We start from the raw sequence: 25174 nt of genomic DNA, 5'->3' as shown, positions 1-25174 counted from the left end.
CTTCCCCCTTTCCAACCACCTTTCCCTGGCTCTCCCCGCCCCCGATTACTGGGGACCATCCCCACTCTCCACTTGCCATTATTTTTACAAGCTGACATCTGACCAGGCAACATACAAATTAAAATTCTGATAAGGCCCATACACAAGATCCTCCAGGACTTCCTTGTCCCCAGCTCTAACTACCCTCCATCATACCCTTCCTGTAAACATCGGGGCATTAATATTTGAAAGAAGGTATGGAGGAGGCAGATGGGGAAAAGGGGAGGGATGAGCAAGTGGGTAGAAGCTGGTGCAAGGTGGATAATGAGAGGAATGTGAGAAAAACAAGATGGAGGAGACAGTTCGAATAGGTGATCCCATTCAAGAAAAGTTGGGACAGCAATAGGAGTGACAGAAAGTGGAAAGGAGTCACTAAGGGCTGCACTTCAAGAACGCCCCTTCCATCGCAACTGCTGGTTGTCCCATTTCCTGCCATTTCACATCGTGTTACTGCCTAACTCCCATCCAAATTGAGAAGTAAAAGAGAGCCAAAGGAGAAAATGAAGCAGAGTTGCAGCAGGGAGGGGAAAAAAAATGAGACTCCCTGCACATAGAGACTTAAAGAGAATGGTAGGTCAAAGGAAGGGAATTTACACCACCATCCGAATCCATTCAGCCCATCCTACATGTGTGCATTGCCCACAGCCAACTGACACAGAACTGACTTCAGAGATAAAGACTCATCCCAGCTGAATGTTCAACCTTAAAATCCTCACAGACTAGAAATGGCTTTTCCCACTACACTGGGGACTCTCAAGTTGACTGGGGTAGCGTGCAGAGGATACAGTTCCTGTAACCAAGCCCAGAGTCCCTGCATGACAGAAGACAGCACTCTTTATAAGAATAGCAATCATCCCTCATGCTACTTAGGCCCTGGATCTGAAAGTCAGTTTTTGCCACACTGACAATCCGAGAACACCAAGTCCCAGGGTTCATTCAATAACCAAAAGGTGCCAATGTTAGAAAAAGAGAGGGAGAGGTGCAGCATGAGAGAAACATCAGAGCACAGCCCAGGGACATATTTTTAAGCTACTTCCAGTCCAGACGACAATAAAATCCGTAACACGGACAGAAAATACGGGCTATGGTTGGCCCACAGAAATAACAACTACTATGGTCACTGCCAATGTGATAATTTGCCAGACAAGACAAATTACTGAGTAGTTGTGAAGAGCTTAAAGATCTGACGAAAGAAAGAGCTGAAACGTAGAAGGCGACCAGTCTCTGGGACAAGATGTCATGAGATGCACAGTCCAGGAGATCAGGGAGGAGCAAAATATTTTTTTCAGAGCACCAGTGAGAACATTATGGAGCAATGTAAGGTTGTAATATACTGTGGTTTGGGTCAATAAAGCAGTCAAACATTGTGTACTGTTCATACAGCAGTGCTTCAACCACACATCAGAATGAAATACTCTCTTTTCAATGCCAGTGTAAATGGGGAGTACAGAATCAATTAGCGTTACAAATATAACACTGAAATATAGGTTCTTGAAAATACTTGGTTTTGTTTCTTTTCTGTTTGATGTAATCTACATCATTTAGTCTGAACAATTATTTGTCACAAAGGCATTTTGCCCTTTACTATGCTGACATTCTGGGTAACTGAAGATGGAGGACGGGCAACATTTTTGGCTGTAACACTGCTCTTTCTTTGAGATATTTTAGGTATTGGAGGTGATTTCCTTGAATTCCAGGAGCGGCAATTACTGTTTTATGTGCTGTTGCATTGTTTTAGAACTTGAGGAAATAAATCAAAACAACAGCACTTTTAAAAGGGAGAGGAACAGACAAAGGAAGCACATGGTGAGGTCAATGCTTTGGCGGGGGGGGGGGGGGGGGGGGGAGCGGTGAGGGAGAGAGACAGAGAAGCTCACATTGCTAACTGACATAGCACTGAACCTGCACAGTACTGTCTTTGCTGTTTGAATTTGTGTATCGCTGGACATCGGAGTGCATCTTGGAAAATTAACCAACAGTGAAATTCACAACTAATCTCGGAGGAACCCTGTTTGGGAGAGGTCACAGCAGAGAATCAGATAAATAAATATTTCAAGCGTGACCCTACTGCAGGCTTGCAGTAGTGAGTAGAATGGGTTCTTTCTTGATTATATGTTACATTCAGATATGTCTCTTGATTAAACTTAAAAATATAAGGGATAAGTATTAATTTAACCTGGAGCAGTATTTTGCAGAGGAATAAGACAGGGCAATGTGCTGGTTCTATAGATTGAAAGAAGCAAAGATGGCCTTTAGTAGAGGCTCTTCTTGTCAGATGTGGGAGTTTAGGGAAAGTTTACGTGTTACTGAGGATTATATCTGTAATAAATGCTGTTGGTTGTGAATCCTATCAGATCAAATGGATCAGATGGAGAGACAGAGACAATGAGGAATTTACAAGAGCAGGTGGATGTGATGGATGGCAGTTATAGGAAGGGGGAAAAGTCGCAGATACAGTCACATAGATGGGTTAACTCCAGGAAAGGGAAGAGAGGTAGGCAATTAGTGTAGGGGTCTTCTGTAGCTATCCCCATTTCAAGCAAGTTTACTGTTTTGGAAAATGTAGGAGGTGATGGATTCTCAGGGGAACGTAGCACAAACAGCCAAGTTTCTGGTATTGAGACTGGCTCTAATATAATGAGAGGTACATCAGATTCCAAGAGATGATTGTGTTCGGGAATTCTCTAGTTCGAGGTATGGACAGATGTCTCTGTGGCCAGCAATGAAAAATCAGAATGGTGTGTTGCTTCCCTGGTGCCAGGATCAAGGATGTCTCAGCGAGGGTGCAGAATGTTCTCAAGGGGGAAGAGAGCCCAGCAGGAGGTCATTGTACACACTGGAACCAATGGCATAGGAAGGGAAAAGATTGAGATTCTAATGGGAGAATATACACAGAGTTAGGCAGGAGTTTAAAAAAGGAGATCCTCAAGAGTAGTAATATCTGGATTACTCCTGGTGCTGCGACCTAGTGAGGGTAGGAATAGGAGGACAGAGCAAATGAATGCATGGCTGAGCAGCTGGTGCAGGGAGAAGGGTTCACATTTCTGGAACATTGGAATTCCTTCTGGGGTGGAAGTGACCTGTACAAGAAGGACAGATTGCACCTGAATTGGAAGGGGACGAATATACTGGCAGGGAGATTTGTTAGAGCTGCTTGGGAGGATTTAAACTAGTAAGGTGGGGGGTTGGGACTCAGGGAGATAGTGAGGAAAGAGATTAATCTGAAACTGGTACAGTGGAGAGCCAAGGCGTGTCAAACAGTCAGGGCAGGCAGGGACAAGGTAGGACTAACAAACTGCACTTATTTCAATGCAAGGGGCCTAACAGGGAAGGCAGATGAACTCAGGACATGGTTAGGAACATGGGACTGGGATATCATAGCAATTACGGAAACATGGCTCAGGGATGGACAGGACTGGCAGCTTAATGTTCCAGGATACAAATGCTACAGGAAGGTTAGAAAGGGAGGAAGAGAGGAGGAGGAGTGGTGTTTTTGATAAGAGATAGCATTACAGCTGTGCTGAGAGAGGATATTCCCAGAAGTACATCCAGGGAAGTTATTTGGGTGGAACTGAGAAATAAGAAAAGGGATGATCACCTTATTGGGGTTGTATTATAAACCCCCTAATAATCAGTGGGAAATTGAGAAACAAACTTGTAAGGAGATCTCAGCTATCTGTAAGAATAGTAGGGTGGTTATGGTAGAGGATTTTAACATAGTGTTAAGGGTTTAGCTAGAGAGGAATTTGTTAAGTGTATACAAGACAATTTTCTAATTCATGGTGTGGATGTACCTACTGGAGAAGGTGCAAAACTTGACCTACTCTTGGGAAATAAGGCAGGGCAGGTGACTGAGGTGTCAGTGGGGGAGCACTTTGGGGCCAGCAACTATAATTCTATTAGATTTAAAATAGTGATGGAAAAGGATATACCAGATCTAAAAGTTGAAGTTCTAAATTGGAGAAAGGCCAATTTTGACGGTATCGGGCAAGAATTTTCAAAAGCTGACTGGGGGCAGATGTTCTCAGGTAAAGGGACGGCTGAAAACTGGGAAGTCTTCAGAAATGAGATAACGTGAGCCCAGAGACAATTAGGGTGAAAGGAAAGGCTGGTAGGAATAGGGAATGCTGGATGACTAACGAAATTGAGCATTTGGTTAAGAAAAAGAAGGAAGCACATGTCAGGTATAGTCAGGATAGACCGAGTGAATCCTTAGAAGGGTATAAAGGCAGTAGGAGTATACTTCTGAGGAAAATCAGGAGGGCAAAAAGGGGACATGAGATAGCTTTGGCAAATAGAGTCAAGGAGAATCCAAAGGTTTTTACAAATATATTAAGGACAAAAGGGTAACTAGGGAGAGAATAGGACCCCTCAAAGATCAGCAAGGTGGCCTTTATGTGGAGCCACAGAAGGTTGGGGAGACCCTAAACAAGTATTTTGCATCAGTATTTACTGTGGAAAAGGACATGGAAGATATAGAATGTAGGGAAATAGATAGTGACATCTTGAAAAATGTCCATATTACAAAAGAGGAAGTGCTGGATGTCTTGAAACGCATGAAAGTGGATAAATCCCCAGACCCTGATCAGGTGTACCGTAGGACTCTGTGGGAAGCTTTGGAAGTGATTGCTGGGCCTCTTGCTGAGATATTTGTATCACTGATAGTCACAGGTAAGGTGCCAGACCACTGAAAGTTGGCTAACTATTTAAGAAAAGTGGTAAGGACAAGCCAGGGTTCTACAGACCAGTGAGCCTGACGTTGGTGGTGGGCAAGTTGTTGGAGGGAATCCGGAGGGACAGGATGGACATGTCTTTGAAGTGCCTGGAATAGAGTGGTGCTGGAAAAAGAGAGTAGGTCAGGCAGCATCCGAGAAGCAGGAAAATGCACATTTCTGGCAAAAGCCCTTCATCATGTAGCATTTGTATCCGGGAACATTAAGCTGCCAGTCCTGTCCATCCCTGAGCCATTTTTCTGTAATTGCAATGATATCCCAGTCCCATGTTCCTAACCATGTCCTGAGTTCATTTGCCTTCCCCGTTATGCCTCTTGCATTGAAATAAATGCAGTTTAAATTATCAGAAGGTAGCCAAGAGTACAATAGGTGGATGGAGATGTGGATGAGGGTGATAGGTCGGAGAGGAGGGTGGAGCGGATAGGTGGGAAGGAAGATTGGCAGATAGGAGAGGTCATGAGGATTGTGCTGAGCTGGCAGGTTGGAACTGGAGTAAGATGGGGGGGGGGGGGAGGGGAATGAGGAAATTGGTGAAATCCACATTGATGCCGTGGGGTTGAAGTGTGGTGAGGCGTTCTTCCTCCAGGAGTCAGGTAGTGAGGGAGTAGCGGTGGAGGCGACCCAGGTCCTGCATGTCCTTGGCAGAGTGGGAGGGGGAGTTGATGTGTTCAGCCACAGGACAGTGGGGTTGATTGGTGCAGGTGTCCCAGAGATGTTCCCTAAAGCGCTGGGCCCTGCTGTGCTTTTCCAGCACACTCTAATCTGGACTCTGATCTCCAGCATCTGCAGTCCTCACTTTCGCCATGTATTTAAAAAAGGCAAGGACTGATTAGGGATAGTCAACATGGCTTTGAGCGTGGGAAATCATGTCTCTCAAACCTGATTGAATTTTTTGAAGAAGTAACAAAAAGGATTCAGGCCAGAGCGGTTATCATGTGATCTATATGGACTTCGGCAAGGCATTCAACAAGGTTCCTCATGGAAGTCTCGTTAGCAAGGTTAGATCTCAGGGAATACAGGGAGAACTCACCATTTGAATACAGAACTGGCTCAAAGGTAGAAGACAGAGATTATGGTAGAGGGTTGTTTTTCAGACTGGAGGGCTGTGACCAGTGGAGTGCCACAAGGATCATGCTGGGTTCACTGCTTTTCATCATTTACATAAATGATTTGGATGTGAGCATAAAAGAGGTATCATTAGTAAATTTGCAGATGACACCAAAATTAGGGGTGTTGTGGACAGCGAAGAAGGTTACCTCCGATAACAACAGGATCTTGATCAGATGGGCCAATGGGCTGAGAAGTGGCAGATGGAGTTTAATTCAGATAAATGCAAGGTGCTGCATTTTGGGAAAGCAAATCTTAGAAGGACTTATACACTTAATGGTAAGGTCCTAGGGAGTGTTGCTGAACAAAGAGACCTTGGAGAGCAGGTTCATAGCTTCTTGAAAGTGGAGTTGCAGGTAGACAGGATAGTGAAGGCGGCATTTGGTATGCTTTCCTTTATTGGTCAGAGTATTGAATATAGGTCATGTTGCAGCTGTACAGGACATTGGTTAGGCCACTGTTGGAATATCATGTGCAATTCTGGTCTCCTTCCTACCTGAACAATGTTGTGAAACTTGAAAAGGTTCAGAAAAGACTTACAAGGACGTTGCCAGAGTTGGAGGATTTCAGCTATAGGGAGAGGTTGAATAGGCTAGGCCTGTTTTCCCTGAAGCATCGGAGGCTGGGGGGTGACCTCAGAGGTTATAAAATCATGAGGGGCATGGATAGGGTAAATAGGCAAAGTCTTTTCCCTGGGGTGGGAGAGTCCAGAACTAGAGGGTGAGAGGAGAAAGATATAAAAGAGACCCAAGGGCAATGTTTTCCCTTGGAGGGTGGTACGTGTATGGAATGAGCTGCTAGAGGGAGTGGTGGGGGCTGGTACAATTGCAACATTTAAAAGGTAACTGGATGGGTATATGAAGAGGAAAGGTTTGGAGGGATATGGGCCAGGTGCTGGCAGGTGGGACTAGATTGGATATCTGGTCAGCATGGCCAGGTTGAACCAAAGGGTCTGTTTCCATGCTGTACATCTCTATGACTCTATGACATACATAAAAGCCTCTCACGGCCAAACTGTTCAACATCCGACATTGACAGGAAAATTACATACCTTCCAGAAAGATGTTCACAATTTGTAGCAAGTTTTAAAGTGCAAAACATTACACTGAGCGACTGAATATTTCCTAACTCAAACTCTCAGGTCTCGATACAGCCAAAGGAAGGAAAGAAAATAAGGGTTACGTTTTCTAAACACTTTCTGCATTCCATTCACAATTCAGAGTGAAATTTGGACAAATACACTTGTGCAGATGTCAAGCAAGTGTGGGACTGGACCCTCCTGGAAATAGCTCTCCAATAGTTGGTAATTTGCATGCAGACGTTGCCTGGTGTTGGCTAGTTAGATAAGTAAAAATATAGAAGGAAGCAAAGGTCTCAAGGCAACAGCGGAGCTATTGCTTCGCATGAATCAGTGTGTTTTACAAAGAAGTGCCAAGAAGGACATGTGGGATAAGTAACCACATGCAGGATGATTAATAAGAGACTGTGGTGTTGGGGTGCAGGACTAGGTAACTAACAGAATTCAGTCATTTCCAGGATGGCAACTTATAACTGGTGGAGTGCCAATGGAGTCAGTGATGGGGCCACATTTATTTCCAGCATATGTTAATGCCTTGCATGATGGAAGTAAATGTACCATCGCCAAGTTTACAGAAGGCAAAAATAAGTGAGATGGTAGGTCTTATGGTCTTGGTGAGGATGACACTGTCTGCAAAGGGGTATAAACAGGTTTAATGAGAGGGCAAAACCGTAGTAAATGGAATAGAATTTGGAAACTGTGAGGGGATGTACTTTGGCAGAAAGAATGATCATCAGTTAAATGGAGAAAGAATGCAGAAAGCTGAAGCACAGAGGGAGGTTGGGTCCTTGTAAATGAATCACAAAAAGCTAGCTTTCAAGTTTAGCAAGTAATAGGGAAGGCAAATCGAACATTAGTGTTTATTTCAAAGGAGAATAGAGCATCAAAATAGAGAAAACCTATTAAATGTATATGAGGCATTCATCAGACCATAGCTGAAATCAACTGGGGATGCAGTGGTGTAGTGAAAATGTCAGTAGACCAAAACACCAGATTAACATTCTGGGGCATGGCTGTGAAACCCACTAAAGTAAAATGTGAGATTTGAATTCATTAATAACTTTGGAGAGCGATACAGACATAGCTCTTAGGACTAAAATGATTAAATGATGTGGAGATGAGATAACTCCACAAAGGCTGGTATCCTGTCATCAAGTCACCTTTTATTTATACACAGAGTTCTTGACATTGATCCAGCTCCCACAAAGTGACCAGGTGACTAACACCCCTTTCCTTATTTATCAGGCAGTGCTCCCCGATTGGACCAGATTAACAGCTCCAACCATGGAACACATAATCTATGAGGTCTGACTTCATTACAATTACTGCAGGAAGCAGTCCAAGAAGGTTCACTAGGTTGATTCTGCATATGGTGAAGCTTTCTTACGTGTAGCGGGTAAGTAGATTGGGCTTATATTCACGGAGGTTTAGAAAAACGAGAGGAGACCTTATTGAAACATTAAAAGTTTTTAATGAACTTAAAAGGGTAGATGCAGAGAGGTTTCTTCTCCTTGTGGGAATATCTCAGGCAGAGTGCAAAATCTCAGAGTTACCCACTTAAAACAGAGATGAGGAGAAATTTCTTCTCTCAGACCGTAGTTAATTTGTAGAATAAGTATATTCAAAGCTGAGTTGGTCAGATTTTTAATCAGCAAGAGAATCAAGAGTTATAGGGAAAAGGCAGGAAAGTGGAATTAAGGATCATCAGATCAGCCATGATCTCAGTGAATGGCAGAACAACCTCCGAGTCAGACAGCACAGAAACTGACCCTTTAGCCAACTTATCCATGCCAATCTGGTTTCCCCAAACTTAACTAATCCCATTTGCCTGCATTTTGTCCATTTTGCTCTAAACCTTTCCTGTTCACATATCTGCCCAAATGTAGTTTAAAATGTTGTCTTGTACATGCCTTCACCACTTCCTCTGGCAGCTCATTCCACATATGAACCACACCGTGAAAATGTTGCCCCTCGGGTGCCTTTTAATTCTTTCCCCTCTCATCATAAACCTATACCCTCGAGGTTTGTGACATGATCGACTAAATGGCCTACTCCTACATCTTATTGTCAGAAAGACAAACGAAAAGGAGGATTGAGAAAGTTAACAATTACAACCGTGACTGTCATAACCCTCTCCACTGGCTATTGGATATATTAAAATATAAATTGAAACGTGTACTTTTATTATAGATTCTTAACTTGCTTCAATTCTCCAATAATTTTCTTCTTTTACATTTGGATCACTACTTGGTTCAAACTGGTGTTGTGTCATCAGATCCCAAATTCCAGTTTCCACCTGTCCTCTCAGTATTCCTAGATTCCATTAGCATCAAACTTCCACCCCCTTCGCATCATATTTCTCCTGGTTATCTTCACATTGTATTTCTATGGTTGTTGATTGCTTATCTAAATTGAATGCCAGTCATTTTTCGTATAGTTTTTTAGTCCTTCAAATTTTTCACTTTACTCCTGTTTGCTTCTATATCATTATTTCATTTTATGCTTTCTCCATTTTCTAAACTTGTTAAACATCCATGGAATCCTAAAGCTTATTCATGTAAAATAACTTATCTTTATCCAGCACCTTTTCCTTTCAATTAATCTCAACATCATTTTAAAGCCATTTAAAATTTGGTGTTGTTTCAAACTGGAGATTTTTGGCTTTACTTTGTATAAATTTATTTTGACAGTAGATGCCAACTGAATCTCAAAATCACAGACATTAGCAACTTATGAACTATAGACGATCTTTACTGTCCCCAAACCACTTACAACTGAACAGAAGACTGTGAAGAAGCAACTGGTGATAAAATGAATTTGCTCATGGCTAATAATTCTTTACCCAAGATCTGTAGTAGCAGAGACAGCACACTCTGGGATCAATTGATTACACAACTCTCACTCAAACAAATAGGTTTCTCTGATAATATAAAACTAACTAACAGGATGTCCAATAGACAAAAACTGAGAAATGATTATAAGTAAGAAAGAAATGGGAGCAAGACTATACCAGACAACCTCTCAAGTCTGCTGTGCCAAGATGATCATGGCTAATCTTCAACTTTATCTCCACCTTCTTGCTCATTTTCTATATCTCTTGGATTGAGAATTCCAAAAACCTGACTATCTCAGCCTTAAATACACAATGTTAGAGCATCCACAATCCTCTGGAGTAAAGAATTCCAAAGGTTTACAATCCTCAAGTGGGTTCTGAATGAATGACACCCTTATCTTGAGACTGTGCTCCCACAGTCTTGATTCTTCAGCCAGCAAAACATCTTAACAGGGGTTACCCTTCAATATTGATGAAATAATTTCTCAATCTTCTAAACTCTACAAAATGCAGACTCTATCTATTCAACTTCTTAGCTGTGGAACCAATCTAGTGAACTTTCAATGGAATTCAATACAAACACACTCTTCCTTAAGCAAGGCGGCCAAAATCGCACATCTGGTATTGCCGATCAGAGACTTCCAACCTGACCAGTTACCGCACATAGTGGGCATGCTGGACAGGGATGTGGAGGACCTTAGTCACAAACTGCTCCGCTCGGTTCTCAGTATCTTGGCAACTGCTAGCACTCTAGCCCAGTAACAGCCACATAACCCTGGCATTCTGCTCCAGGCAAACAGATCCCAGAGTCAAGGCATTCTACCTACAACAAAAAGGAAGCCTGGATGGCCATGAATTTTAGGAAAATGGATGTTGAAACTTACCCAAATTAGTCATGATCTCAGGCAATAGCCAAAGAAAACAGAACAACACTGCAGTAATACAACCAATCTGGGTTATGGGGTTGATTCAGTTTGTACAAAGATCATTTTGAAAATATGGATGCCTGAAAATAATATGATTAACGTGATGCTAGATCCACAAGTTTGCGAAAATGACAAGTTTCTCTGCATTTTAAAAAGATGAAGTGTTACAGCAGCAATGATTAAATCAATGAGACCTTACCGTGAACAGCATGGTCCTATTTGCCTTCATGTTAGTTGGTTGCACAATATTCGGTGCACTGACAGCACGCTTCCGGGCTTCGAGTAAGCCACCACATTGTGCTCCATCGCAGTTTGAACTGCTGCTCAAGTCAAGTGAGCCACTTTTCTCTAAACAACTCTGGGACTGTGTGACTGAAAGTTCATCTTGAATGGTCAGTTTAGGAGCAGATTTGTTCCTCTTTTGCACTAAGGGTGTTGGAAGTCTGGAAGGAAAGAAGCGTGAATTCTCTGCTCGTGGTCTTTCAGTCCGCTTCTGCTCCACTCCTTCCTTACTGCCCTCGGTGTTGTGTTTCCTAACGTGATTGAACTTCTCGATACATTCATCGATTAGAGCTGGAGGAGCTTTCTTGTGTGCCACCGTCACCTTCCCGACAAACAGAACCTCATATTTCTGAGCAAAAGAATCGTCGTCGTGTGCACGGATCTGTGTCTCTTCCTGCCGTACGATCTTGCCAGCCTGACGGATAGTATTAATGATCTCAGGAACCTAAGGAACCAAAAGGACAAGCATTCAGAATTTGTCATGATGGACAACTAAGTAAGACTGCAGGATCCAGGTCTATAATCAACCAGAGGCACAGCATTTAAAACCCTGTACTTGCCTCTATTAAATATTCTACCCAAAAGGTTTTAAAGGTTTATTTCACTTGTTCAAATTCATATCCACCAGTCTTATTCATTTCATTTTCACTCTGCATCTTAGAACTGTTTACAGATTTCTACCTGACCAAAATGGCTCCAGAGGACTCGGTTGTTTCCTTGAGCAATACCCTACACAGTCTCTGTCAGTCAATCACAATTCACTAGTTACTTCAATTTAAGTCCATGATTTATAGAGCTGCATGGAAGCACGAGCTTTTGCAGCACTGCTCCTTTATCAGGTAGCTGAAGGTGCAGTGCACTGAAAGCTAGTGCTTCCAAATAAACCTTTTGGACTATAACCTGGGGTTGTGTGATTTTTTTTTTAAACTTTGTGCACCCCAGTCCAACACTGGCACCTCCACATCATGGCTTTGCAATAAAGGCAAACACCTTCTTCACTATCCTATCTACCTGCGACTCTACTATCAAGGAGCTATGAACCTGCACTCCAAGGCCTCTTTGTTCAGCAACACTCCCTAGGACCTTACCATTAAGTGTATAAGTCCTGCTAAGATTTGTTTTCCAAAAATGCAGCACTTCACATTTATCTAAATTAATCTCCTTATAATCTTTACTTTTAACCTCGCTTATGTTTTCCAGCTAAAATATTTTTTTCTCTGGAGAGACACACTGTTCTTGCTATAAAAGTGAATAACCTCATATGTCCCCACACTATACACCACCTGCTACCTTATGATTTCATCACTTACCTCTGTCTCTTCATCTAAGTCTTGAATATTAGTTATAAATAGCTGAACCATTCCAATAGTCTCAGCCTGACAAAAATCCAATTTATCTTCATTCACTGCTTCCTTTTCACAATGAATTTTTTACCTATACTAAAAAAGGCCACCATTTCAAATGCCCTTATCATATACATTGACCTCTTGTATGGCACCTTTGAATATCTAAAAAAAAAGGCAGTCAATATCCCACAGATACTTTTTCCCCTTTAACTATTCTAATTACATCCTAAAAACATTCTAGTAAGGCTAAATCTGTTTGTCTCTATAAATGGCACTAAATTCCACACCCCTCCCCCCAAAAAAGGGTGTGAGAAAAGAAGAGGAATTTTGTATGACAAATTAAACTTGAGAATAAATCCACTCTTTCTTCAATTAACTCCAACTATGGTACTGGAGCAATAAGGGCAGAAAAAGCACTACAAAACTATTGAAATAACTCCTAGTCCCAGAAGACAGGGTCTATTATATGGTAAAAACAATGACTGCAGATGCTGGAAACCAGATTCCGGATTAGTGGTGCTGGAAGAGCACAGCAGTTCAGGCAGCGTCCGAGGAGCAGTAAAATCAACGTTTCGGGCAAAAGCCCTTCATCAGGAATAAAGGCAGAGAGCCTGAAGCGTGGGGAGATAAGCTAGAGGAGGGTGGGGGTGGGGGTGGGGAGAAAGTAGCATAGAGTACAATAGGTGAGTGGGGGAGGGGATGAAGGTGATAGGTTAGGGAGGAGGGTGGAGTGGATAGGTGGAAAAGATGATAGGCAGGTAGGACAAGTCATGGGGACAGGAAGGAGGCCCAGGACCTCCATGTCCTCGGCAGAGTGGGAGGGGGAGTTGAAATGTTGGGCCATGGGGCGGTGTGGTTGATTGGTGCGGGTGTCTCGGAGATGTTCCCTAAAGCGCTCTGCTAGGAGGCGCCCAGTCTCCCCAATGTAGAGGGGGCCGCATCGGAAGTAACGGATACAATAAATAATTTTGGTGGATGTGCAGGTTGCTCCCGATGCGGTCTCCTATACATTGGGGAGACTGCATTGGGACATGGGAGGTCCTGGGCCTCCTTCACCGCCGCTCCCTCACCACCAGACGCCTGGAGGAAGAACGCCTCATCTTCCGCCTCGGAACACTTCAACCCCAGGGCATCAATGTGGATTTCAACAGTTTCCTCATTTCCCCTTCCCCCACCTCATCCTAGTTTCTAACCTCCAGCTCAACACTGTCCCCTTGACTTGTCCGACCTGCCTATCTTCTTTTCCACCTATCCACTCCACCCTCCTCCCTGACCTATCACCTTCATCCCCTCCCCCACTCACCTATTGTACTCTATGCTACTTTCTCCCCACCCCCACCCTCCTCTAGCTTATCTCTCCACCCTTCAGGCTCTCTGCCTTTATTCCTGATGAAGGGCTTTTGCCCAAAACATCGATTTTCCTGCTCCTCAGATGCTGCCTGAACTGCTGTGCTCTTCCAGCACCACTAATCCAGGGTCTATTAAATATGCAAGCTATAGAATACACTGAAGGAGCCGAGCCAAACTGACTGCTACAGCACCTCACTCCCCAGTAAGCCCTAACACCAGAATATTAGAAGCAGCAGCACTGTTAGAGATGATCAGCTCCCAGTCTCTCAACATTCTGACGTAAACTTTCATTGCTCTTCACTCATGCATATTATCTTGCACTTTCCTATCCAATATTCCTCCTAAGGAAGGATTACCTCAAGGAGTGCAGCAGTACAAGCAGTATTACCACCTTCATCAGACAGCAAGGAATATGGCAATAAACATGACCTGATCGTAATGATTTACATAGAGTCAGAGTCAGAGATGTAAGCCATGGAAACAGACCCTTCGGTCCATCTCGTCTATGCTGACCAGATATCCAAAGCTAATTTACTCCCATTTGCCAGCATCTCGGGAATAATTTTTATATTTTAAAATGGCAATTTCCATATATCCAGCCTCTTCACCAGTACAGATTTCAATTCATAACCTCTTGATTTCTAACCCAGTAATATAATCATTGGGTTATTGTATCTAATTGTACGAGACTAGTTAGTTTTCTGCCAGGAGAAAGTGAGGACTGCAGCTACTGGAGATCAGAGTCAAGTGTGTGGTGCTGGAAAAGCACAGCAGATCAGGCAGCATCCAAGGAGCAGGGGAATCGACGTTTAAGCCAGAAACGTCTATTCTCCTGGTCCTCGGACGCTGTTTGACATGCTGCGCTTTTCCAGCACCACACACTTGACTCAGTTTTCTGCCAATAGACTGAAAAAAAACCCTGACTTTACCAGGGAATAGGATTGTGCATCAATGTTCCTACAGTTACATCTATTTTATACCAGCTTAAGAAAACAAAGCTCTGCAGTGGGGGTCTAGCAAGGTAGCAGTTTGTTGATTAGCTGTACGATCAGGAAATACAGACAGAACAGTGAAATCCAGTAAGGAAAGTGTACGTCATAAAGACAATTATTTACATTTTTGTTGTTCTTTGATTAAGACTGCAATTATTTCCTTTGTTGCCGTTATCAAATTTGTTCTGCAGACTCCCTAAGTGTTTTAATTATCGGGGACAGTTTGAGGGGCTGCTACATTTGAATACCACAGCCAATTGCTTTTTGATTTCTAAATATTGGCTCAACTCCACCTAGGAATAAGGACAGGGCTTATTGCGAGGTTTTTAATAGGTCATCCAAAAAAAAAAATCAGTCACACAAGCAGTACCAAGGTAACACAGAGTTAGAGTTAGAGAGAGAAGCAAACTTCATGCAGAAAATCACTGCTTAGCTGGACTGCTGAAAAGGCAAGTAGTTTTTACAGTTGGAGATTCAGTGAAAATCAAACAGTATATGGTGAACTCTGTTTTATTAGAATTCAAAGTTACTACAAGGCATTATTAGGCAGCTCAGGCTCAGGAAAAGGTCTTAGGGTCTCAGAAAAAGATGCGTCACTAATAGATCAGTGCAACTACAGGCGAGGGCAAGTATTTGCTTTTAGCCACCAAACCAGGTTCGAGCTCAGGAAACAAATCGAGAGGAAGTACTGGCTTTAGTGAAACTCATTTGTGAAAAGCTGGAGTCTTGCCTCTGAACAAGGGCTTGAGTGCAGTTTCCAAGAATTCGGGGAAGAAGCGTGAACCAACATTGTGGGAAGTTATTGGGGGCGTTCATGACAGAGGGACTTCTGAGGGTGTTTCAGGTCAGCAAATATGTAGAATCATAATCCCTTGTGAAATTTTAAATCAGATTTACTAACCCATTAACGCCTGGGAGGCATTGCTCAGAAATCTGTAGGCGCTGTCCTGATTGCATTTGCTATTTGATGCATTCTGCCTGGTATCTGATCATCATTTGTCTGTACTGTACTATATGTGTACTGTACTATATGTGTACTGTACTATATGTGTACTGTACTATATGTGTACTGTACTATATGTGTACTGTACTATATGTGTACTGTACTATATGTGTACTGTACTATATGTGTCTCATTATAATTTGGTACGTTAGAAAATAAGCAAAACCCCGTTCATGACGACCAGATTTCCCAAACTAAACAGCCCAATTTGCCTGCATTGTCAATATCTCTCTAATCCTTGCCTATTCATGTCCATGTCCAAATGTCTTTTAAACATTGTAACTGTACTTGCATCTACCATTTCCTCTGGCACTTCATTCCACACACAAACCACCCTCTGCATGAAAAAGTTGCCACCCACTGTCTCTAAAAGTCTTTCTCCTCTCATTTAAAATTATGCCCTCTCGTGTTGAACTCCCCCCCCCCCCCCCCCCCCCCGAGGAAAAAGACCTTTGCTATTCACCATAGGAAGACCACTCTCCGAATCTAGCCTTGGTCAGGTGGGAAAATGGCTCCCACCTGAAACGCTCGCATCTGATTCTGCCTAGTGCTTCAGGTCAATGATCTTTGATCAGAACTGGCAGGCTTTCTAAGCAAGTGCAGAGGCAGGGAACAGAAAAGGCACAAAGAATAAAACGGAAGGCCTGTGATCAGGTGCAAGGTGAGAAATATTAAACGATATAAAGGGATGAAGATGCAGGCAAAGAGTAACAGTAATGGGGCAAGTAAAGAAATAATAAAACCAATCTACAACTAAGGTAACATGGAAACAGCAGATAAACAGCAGAAGTGATAATTACAATTTCACAGGATTGTTTCAGTGCAGGTGGTGGCCATTCAGCCCATTGGACCTTCACCTATTCTATTACCTAGTGCCATCTCCTACCATTTCGCCATACCCCTGCACACTATTTCTATCCATATGATCATCTAACACCTTCATTAATGTCTCAATTGAACCTGCTTCCATCACATTTCTAAGCAGTGCATTCCATGCCCTAACTACTCATTGTGTGAAAAAGGTGTCATCCTCACATCACCCATGCATTTTTTGCAGATCATTTTCATTCTATGCACTCTCATTCCTTTTTCTTTTACTTACAGGAATAGGTTCTCTTTATCTACTCTTTCCAGCTCACTCATGATTTTTAAAGACCTCCATCAAATCTCTTCTCAGCCTTTTTCTTTCCAAAGGAAAATAATCCCAAATTCTTCAATCTATCCGAACAACTGAAGTTTGTAATTCCTGGAATCATTCCTGTAGATGGCTTCTGCACTCTCTCCTATGCATTCGCATATTTCCTGTAATCTGGCATCCACAACTGTCGACAATATTCCAGCTGAGGTTTAACAAGTGTCTTGAATTTGTTGAACGCAGCACCAAGGCTCGAAGACTGAGAAGAAAAATGAGGTGAAGTTCCTTAAGCTCAGGTTGAACTTCATGAGAACACTGCAGGGGGTTGAGGAGAGTGGGTGTTGGAAGGGTAGCAAAATGTAGAAATACATTCCAGAAAATGGCCACCCATTCTCTGTTTGGATTTCCTCAAATGAATGGAGACCAGCAGTGAATAGAATACATCACTCTCTTCAAATATTGTCCTTATTAGTTACCTCGTGGATGTTATGATGGGCAAAGGCAAAGAAACTCACTTCAAATGTTTCTTTAACAGGTATTTTCATATTATCCTATACCACATTCTAAGCGTCTAATCTAAGCAGCCCTACGAATACAGTAAAATAGATTGAAATTAAGTACAAGTTAATGGCCATGTTACCTGGAAGTGGTGTTTGGGATCATGGATAGTGAGGAGACAGGAGGTGAAAAGACTAGATTCCCTACAGAATGAAAACAGACTATTCGGCTCAACAAGTCCACACAGACCCTCCAGAGAGTAACCCACCCAGACCTATTTCCCTCTGACTAATACACTTAACACTACTGGCAATTTAGGATGACCAATTCACCTAACCTGCTCACGTTTGGACTGTGGGAGGAAACTGGAGCACCCAGAGGAAACCCACGCAGACACTGGGAGAATGTGCAAACTCCACGCAGACAGTCGCCCAAGGCAGGAATCGAACCTGGGCCCCTGGTGCTGTGAGGCAGCAGTGCTAACCACTGAGCCACGGTGCTGCCCCAATGTCTTGCACATGTATTCCAACCATGCTGGGAAGGGCATGGGGTCAGCAGTGAGCTACAGAGTCGTGGAGGTAACCTAGTGAAGGTTGAAAACGGAGAGGGAAAGATATGTTTAGTGGCGGCAATATATAATGTTAATTTGAAAGAAAGCACAAGTTAATGGAGTGGTATCAATTATGTAGTTGAATGTGAAGGCTGGTGTGATGGAAGCAGAGTACCAAAGGGATGCCTATTATAGTTAAGGGATGGAGAACATTTGAGAGCAGACAAGCAGGAAATGGCATAAATAGTTTATATGTCTGAATCATAGTGACACATTTTCACTATGAGAAATAAATTCTATGTTGCATCAATAATGCAAGCTATTTTTGAACAGCCTTCCTCTCTGCCCATATGTTACAAGACGTGTGTAATGAGAACAGTGTAAAGAGAAATCCCCCTGAAAAAAACTATTCTGTATTTTGATTTTAATTCTGGTTATTGGTAAAACTGGACTCAAAATGTCCAAAGCTGAGCATATGATTATATTTCCAGAAATGTGTGAACTCCTGCACTGCATAGACAGCTAATGCTGTCTGAAAGGTCCTGGAGGTGATCAGGCAGTATCTAGATGGCTCTTGAAAACATCAAGACCCACAATCCAAAAAATGAGTGCTAAGGATTGTCCAGTTATTTCATCACCTCACGAGGGGGAGGTGGGGGGAGAAAAAGCTACATTTTAAGAATGGTGAATCAATAAAACCAGATGTCATAAAATGAGTACAAATGAGAATAGCATTCAGGGTCTGCTGAAAAGCTCCCTGGCAGGACATTAATGGCAACTAAATGAGAGAAGACATCGAAAGACATGAAATTAATTGAAATCCCAATTACCACAATTAAAAATTGAAATAACGGATTAAAAGATTTCAGACTTGAGAGAACTTATTTAAGATTATTTCTTGGAAAAATGTATGGCAAAAGTTTCAAATTGATTAGTATTTTGGAATTGGTCCAAACAAAAGCATTTAAAAGATTACATTTTTTAATTCATTCATGGGATTTGAGCATTGCTGACATGGGCCAGCATTTATTGCCCATCCCCAATTTAGTGCAGTTAAGAGTCAACCACATTGCTGTTGGCCTGGAGTCACATGTAGACCAGACCAGGTGAGGGTAGCAAATGTCCTTACCTAAAGGGTCATTAGTGAACTAGGTGAGTTTTTAATGACAATTGACAGTTGTTATGTAGTCATTATTAGAACAGCTTTTCATTGAATTCAAAGTTCACCATCTACCACGATGGGATTCAAATGCAGGTCCTCAAATGTTAGATTGGGTTTCTGGATTACCAACCCAGTGACATTACCACAGTACCATCATCACCCCATAGAAAAAGTGTAACATTTCCCTTTTCGCTCCTCCCTCCTCACTGTCCAAGGTGCCAAATATGCCTTCCACCTGACACACGGCTTTAAAGCCCTGTATTCACTGCTCACAATGCAATGTCCTTTACAGTGGTAAGCGAACACACACTCTGTGATCTTATGTGGAATACCTCTGCTGTATCCATAAGAATAGCAACAATTCTGAGTACCCATCACTAACTTACTGAAGTTGCTATTATTTTTATGTGCAAACAGCAAATAGTGCAGTTTGAAAATTCAAGATCATCCACAGATGATGACCTTCAAAAAGCAAGTCCAGAGAATTTCCACACAGCTCACTGTTGAATTCCTAACTTGTTGAGGACTGAACTATTTTGCTAGAGAGCTGACCACTCCCCTTTCATTCTACAGGTCACTTCTAAAACATGACCACCTTGGTCTGAAGTCTCATCTGTTTACATATAAACAAAAAGGCCTCTCAATACCCTTTAATCTCTGTACTAAACCAGTCTAATCGGAACAGGGAGCTGTTTACAACCCCCCTGAGAAAACCCAAGGACACAGTATCCTTGAAAAAAGGAACCAGCTTTGTGCCACAAGAGGAAAGTCACCCATCCTCAACTTCTGGAAGGCTTAGCCAACAACTCAGTGAATGTTGCAGTTCACAAGTAGACATTAAAATTAAACAAAAAAAATCACTTGCACAATGATCATACTTCAGTCAATGCTGAGGCCACACTCTTTGCTATTACCTCCTCCCCATCAATTAATTTTAAGGCTTAAGGGAGATTTTGATTAATGCTTTTATTCCTTTCCCATGAAAGGATCTTCCAATCTGCCAAGTCAATGCAAACAGTTTTGTTTGGTTCACTTTTGTTTTAAAAAGTCATCATTCATATTCCAAATAAATTAACTTTCTGAGCCAATCAGGACTTTTTGTTCAATTAATGATAATTTTGCAGATATGGCACTGGTTATATCTGACAAATAATAACCTCAAACAGTTATTCCCACATCACACTAAAAGCAAACTCTATCCAAGATTGTTTACCTCAAAACTTTATGAGCTTTGACCCAACTTACACAGGTTCTTCTTTCACTGAAACCATAATATTCAGCTAAAAGTTTAACCTCTCCAACCCTCCTCTCTGGCTCCAATGCTCCAGTAATCTCAAATGTGCCCAAAACACTATCAACCATATTTGCTCCCACCCAGTGCAGGCTGACATGAACTCTGTTCTGCTTAGAGTGGTGCTGGAAAAACACAGCAGGCCAGGCAGCAACGAAGAGCAGAAAAATTGACGTTTTGGGCCAAAGCCCTTTATCAGGAATGAGCAAAAATAAAATAATTCTCTACAATTGCATTTGTCATCTCTTAGCAGTTTCCTCCAACATTATATTGACTTCCAGTCACTCATTTGTTTCCAATCTTTTGTGTATCACAGTCTCTCGCATTTCTATCAGAAACTTCAGCAACCTCAGCCTGATGCTCTGCCGTTCCCTCTCTGACTCCATTTACACTTCCTCCATTCCCATTTCTCTCACCACTTTAAAAGAAAACCTTTCTAAATCACATTTTGTCAGTCAAGCTGTCCATCAAACCTTTTAAATCCTTCCTTTCTGGCTCAGCAACAAGATTCTTGAACGTTTATTTGTGAAGTTCTGACTTAGTAACTGCTTTTCAACAATAGTCAGGGCTTATTTTAACAATTCAGCATTTTACTGGAAAATGGCTACAAAATGACAGCAATTAGCACTGTTAAAAAATATCATTCCCCTTTGTTATTTTAAAAAGCCTAGGTAGCCATAATTAAGAGATACAAAAAAAAACTAAGTTGTTGTGCATTGGCATGCAAGTAAGCTATTTAATTGGTATACACAATGATGCTCTTAAGAATGCCTTGGTTTTCTGTATTCCAACCTCCACTGGTCTGCTCTTTATTTTTGTCAATAATCCAAGGTATGAAAAATAAAGTGTACTTGTTTTTCAGAACAAGTCTATGATAACTACCATTTTTTTTAAAATGCTGCACATGAGCCCTTTGCAAGAACTTAATAATGTCTGCATTGACCTCCTTCAAATTCTTTACTTCAATTTTAACTGCTTGAAAGCAAACATTTCTCTTTCTAATCTCAAAAGCCTCTTGAAATCACTCTCTTTAACCAAGATTAAAATGTACCAAACTGCGCGAAACTAAACCTGCCAGGCATGCTGAAGACAGGTAGAGGGTATGACCTGGTTGGTCAATGGGAGAAATCACTCCAGTTGGTGGCAGGGAGGAATGGAAGGGAGGGGGAGGCATTGGGTAGTGAGTCGAGTGATGGGAGGAAAGTTATTTGAAATTGGAGAACCCAATGTTGAGTCCTCCGGACTGTAGGCTGCCCAGGCGGAAGATGAGGTGTTGTTCCTCCAATTTGCAATGAAGGAGGCCAAGGATGGTCATGTCAGAAAGGGAGTGGAAAGAGGAATTAAAATGGGTGGTGACTGGGAGGTCCAGTCGGCCCCTGCAGGCCCGGCTGAGATACTCAGTGAACCATTAGGGAGCGGCAGCATTCAGCGTGAAGGACTCAACATTGGAGAACTCAACTTCAAATAACCTCCCTTCCCAACCCGACTCCCTTCCCAGCCCCTCCCCCTCCCTTCCACTCTTCCCTGCCACCAAATGAATTCATTCCTCCTGTTGACCAACAAGGTCATACCCTCTTCCTGTCTTCAACTATCCCACCTCACCACCCACTACCCCCTACCCCCAACCCCCAACCCCCTTTTCCTGCGAGCTCCCCTTACACCCACCCCCAGTCCTGAAGAAGAGTTACACCCAAAACATGAATTTCACCACCCCCTGACGCTGCCTGGCTTCCTGTGTTCTTCCAGCCTCCTGCCTGTCGACTTTGGATTCCAGCATCTGCAGTTTTTTTTGTCTCTGGGTATGCTGAAGCAAGCAGCAGAAGCTCCCTCCGTGACACTGCTTTGAATGGACCAGAAATTGAATCGGTCATTCCTTGGTCCACATTGGTTGCGCTGACTGGGGCAAATTGACCAGTGGTCAGCATCTGGTTGGTTTCATACGAACAGTAAGGGCAGGAAAAAGGAGCAAAGATTAACAACTCTGGGTTGATAATCCCTTTGCATGTGATTAGTATTTCTAGGACTAGAAGAAAAAGTGGGTGGCTGCTTCCTGAAATAGCCCTACGTATTTCAATCCCCCACTTAAACAATGGGAATAGGCCTTGGCAGTAGGACATAATCATTTTGAGTGGTTTAGTCAGTAATGTTCATTTTGATAATCTATTACTTGTCCTTAAAGTATTACAGGTGCGACCAGTGATGTGTGAAGGTTGTGTTATTTTTAAAAAAGCCACTCTGATGAAAGATTGATTTCTGTAATACGGCTGCACACAACCTGTAATCCCTATTTTCAGCGATTACAGAATCAGAGTTTGCTACTTGCTGACACTCACCTGTAATATTCAAAATAGCCGAATGCTGAAAAACGGTGCAATTGAGGAGATTGAATACAGAGACAGGGACGAAGACTGAATGCAATCAGGGCACAGGAAAACCCACTCAACATTCTGCCAGAGTGAACGGAAATACTTTGGGACTATTCAAAAATGTGCAAAAATGGATCCAAAAACATTGTCTCAACACAAACAGGAACATTTTGTTCAGATCTTCCCTTTGGTTGTTTTGTATTTTGGAGAGTCTCAACACACCTTTGTGTGTCGGTTACCTTTAGGGAACCTCGCTGTAGTGCAGTGTATTATTAGAATTGAGAACAAACACAGATTGTAAACACGGCAAGGCACATATCAAGCTCCTGTAGAATTCCTCACCACTGTGGCATTATTGTCCAAACCATAAATAGAATACACTATGCCTATACAGCATTCCTCTGCAGGTTGACTTAATTCAAAATTATAAAACAAAGCTACTACAGCTGGTTAAATTAAGAAAGTAACATAATTGGATATACAAAGTTAAAAGTCACACAACACCAGGTTAGAGTCCAATGGGTTTAATTGGAAGCACACGAACTTTCAGAGCGCCGCTCCTTCATCAGGTGGTTATGGCGCTCTGAAAGCTAGTGCGCTTCCAATTAAACCTGTTGGACTATAACCTGGTTCTCGATTAGAGTGGTGCTGGAAAAGCACAGCAGGTCAGGCAGCATCCAAGGAGCAGGAAAATCGACGTTGCGGGCAAAAACCCTTCATCAGGAATAGAGCTGGTGTTATGAGATTTTTAACTTTGTACACCCCAGTCCAACACCAGCATCTCCAAATCATAGTTGGATATGTTAGAGATTTGTGACGCAAATACAAAGAAACCATCAATAAAGTAAAATCTTAGAAGTGATGGGAGGATGTAAATAACGAGATTACATCCAAACTTGAACAAGTGAACACGTCGGATTCTAAATAAACTGGAGTTGTCTTAATGTCACAAAAATGCTCATGAGGCAGCATAGAACAACAAGGTAGCTTAGTGGCAGTATGCTCAGCATCAGTGAAGTAATATTCAAACAGAGAGATAAGTGTTCTCCAAGTGGATGATAGAGATGCTTGGCATATCTCAAAGACTGACTACCCAGCATACACCTCTATCACAATCTGACAAAAGAAATGCTCCAGTAGAAACAGAGGGGCTCATGACAGTATCATCCAACTGCATGGTCTATTGCCCAGACAAAACAACGACAACACAAATACTTGTTATTATTTGGTCATGGGATATGGGCGTCACTGGCTGGGAGATTAGTGGATCAGGCAGCATCCTTGGATAAAAAGCAAGCTAATGTTTCGAGTCTGGTGACTCTGGAACAGAACAGCTTTGAGACAGTGTGAGTCGACGCTGCTACAGAGCAAAGTCATTGCGCGCATATAACGGTGCATGGCATCGATCATGGATTGCAGGATGTGGCGGGAACAGCAGTCCGAGGAACACCATGTCCTGGAGATACTTGAAATCCTGAGTTGAAATCCATGTGGGTTAAGTCGGAGTTGTTAGCAGTTTCAGCAAACACCTCATCAAACACCAGAAGTGAAACGGAAAGCAAGGAAGATGTACACGGTGAAAGAAACAACTGGAATTTCTGTCAGAGGGAAGAGCAAAACTTCTTTGGGTTAGGCATTCCTCGAAGAGAAGTGGCAGTCGGTTAAAGACAATGTAAGAGCAAATTACTGCAGATGCTGGAATCTGAACTGAAAACAAAACTTGCTGGAGATCACAGTAGGTCAGGCAGCATCCATGGAGAGAAAGCAAGCTAACCTTTCAAGTTCTCTCCATGGGTGCTGCCTGACCCGCTGTGATCTCCAGCATTTTTCATTTTCAGTTCAGATTCCAGCATAAAAGAGAAGAATTGCCTTGTAGGAATAGATTATAGGTTCCCGAACAGTAGTTACTCTATAACAAGGAGCAAGTAGGAAGCAATAACAGGACAGTGAAAAAAATAAGTTGCAATAATCATCAGCGATTTTAATCTATATGAAGTTAGGGAAAATTAAATTGGCAAAGGATGCTTAGAAAAGGAATTCACAGTCACTTCAGAACAACTTCTTAAAACTAATACAGCCAAGGAGGGAATACACGATCCTAAACCTATAAATGTGCAACGAGATAGGATTAAATCAATAACCTCATGGTAAATGAGGTCCTCAGATGCAGTGTTTACTGAACAGAATTTTATGTTCAGTTTGAAAGTGGCAGCTGGTGTTTTAAATCTGAATCGAATTGACTTGAATCTCAACTTAAAAAAACTTTATTTATGAAAATATGAAAGCAGAGGTGGCTGAGGTGAACAGAGAGTAGATTAAAATGTAGGTCAGAAGAGTTGCAATGACAGACCTCTAAGAAAGTAGTTAATAAATCTCAAAGATTCGCCCCAGAGAGAAAAGCTGCTCAAAAAGGATGCTTCATCTCTGACTAAGAAATAACATAAGGACAGTATAAATTTGAAAGCAGAACTGTAAAAATCACC

The 25174-nt window shown here is 42.2% G+C and overlaps 1 protein-coding gene across 5 annotated transcripts in view; it reads right to left on the bottom strand.

The window, feature by feature from the left end:
- The window catches only part of tbc1d1 (TBC1 (tre-2/USP6, BUB2, cdc16) domain family, member 1), a 293630-nt gene that overhangs the window by 148427 nt on the left and 120029 nt on the right, over positions 1-25174 (bottom strand). For all 5 annotated transcript variants that reach the window (XM_043693132.2, XM_043693142.2, XM_043693152.2 and 2 more), the window contains exon 2: positions 10916-11443. In XM_043693132.2, the coding sequence (XP_043549067.1) occupies positions 10916-11443 (528 nt within the window). The remainder of the gene's footprint in view (positions 1-10915; positions 11444-25174) is intronic.

This window comes from Chiloscyllium plagiosum, unplaced genomic scaffold, assembly GCF_037043375.1.
Source record: "Chiloscyllium plagiosum isolate Xiang-an unplaced genomic scaffold, Cpla_swu_hap1 HiC_scaffold_1, whole genome shotgun sequence".
Classification (NCBI taxonomy): domain Eukaryota; kingdom Metazoa; phylum Chordata; class Chondrichthyes; order Orectolobiformes; family Hemiscylliidae; genus Chiloscyllium; species Chiloscyllium plagiosum.
This window is presented reverse-complemented; position numbering and strand designations above follow the sequence as displayed.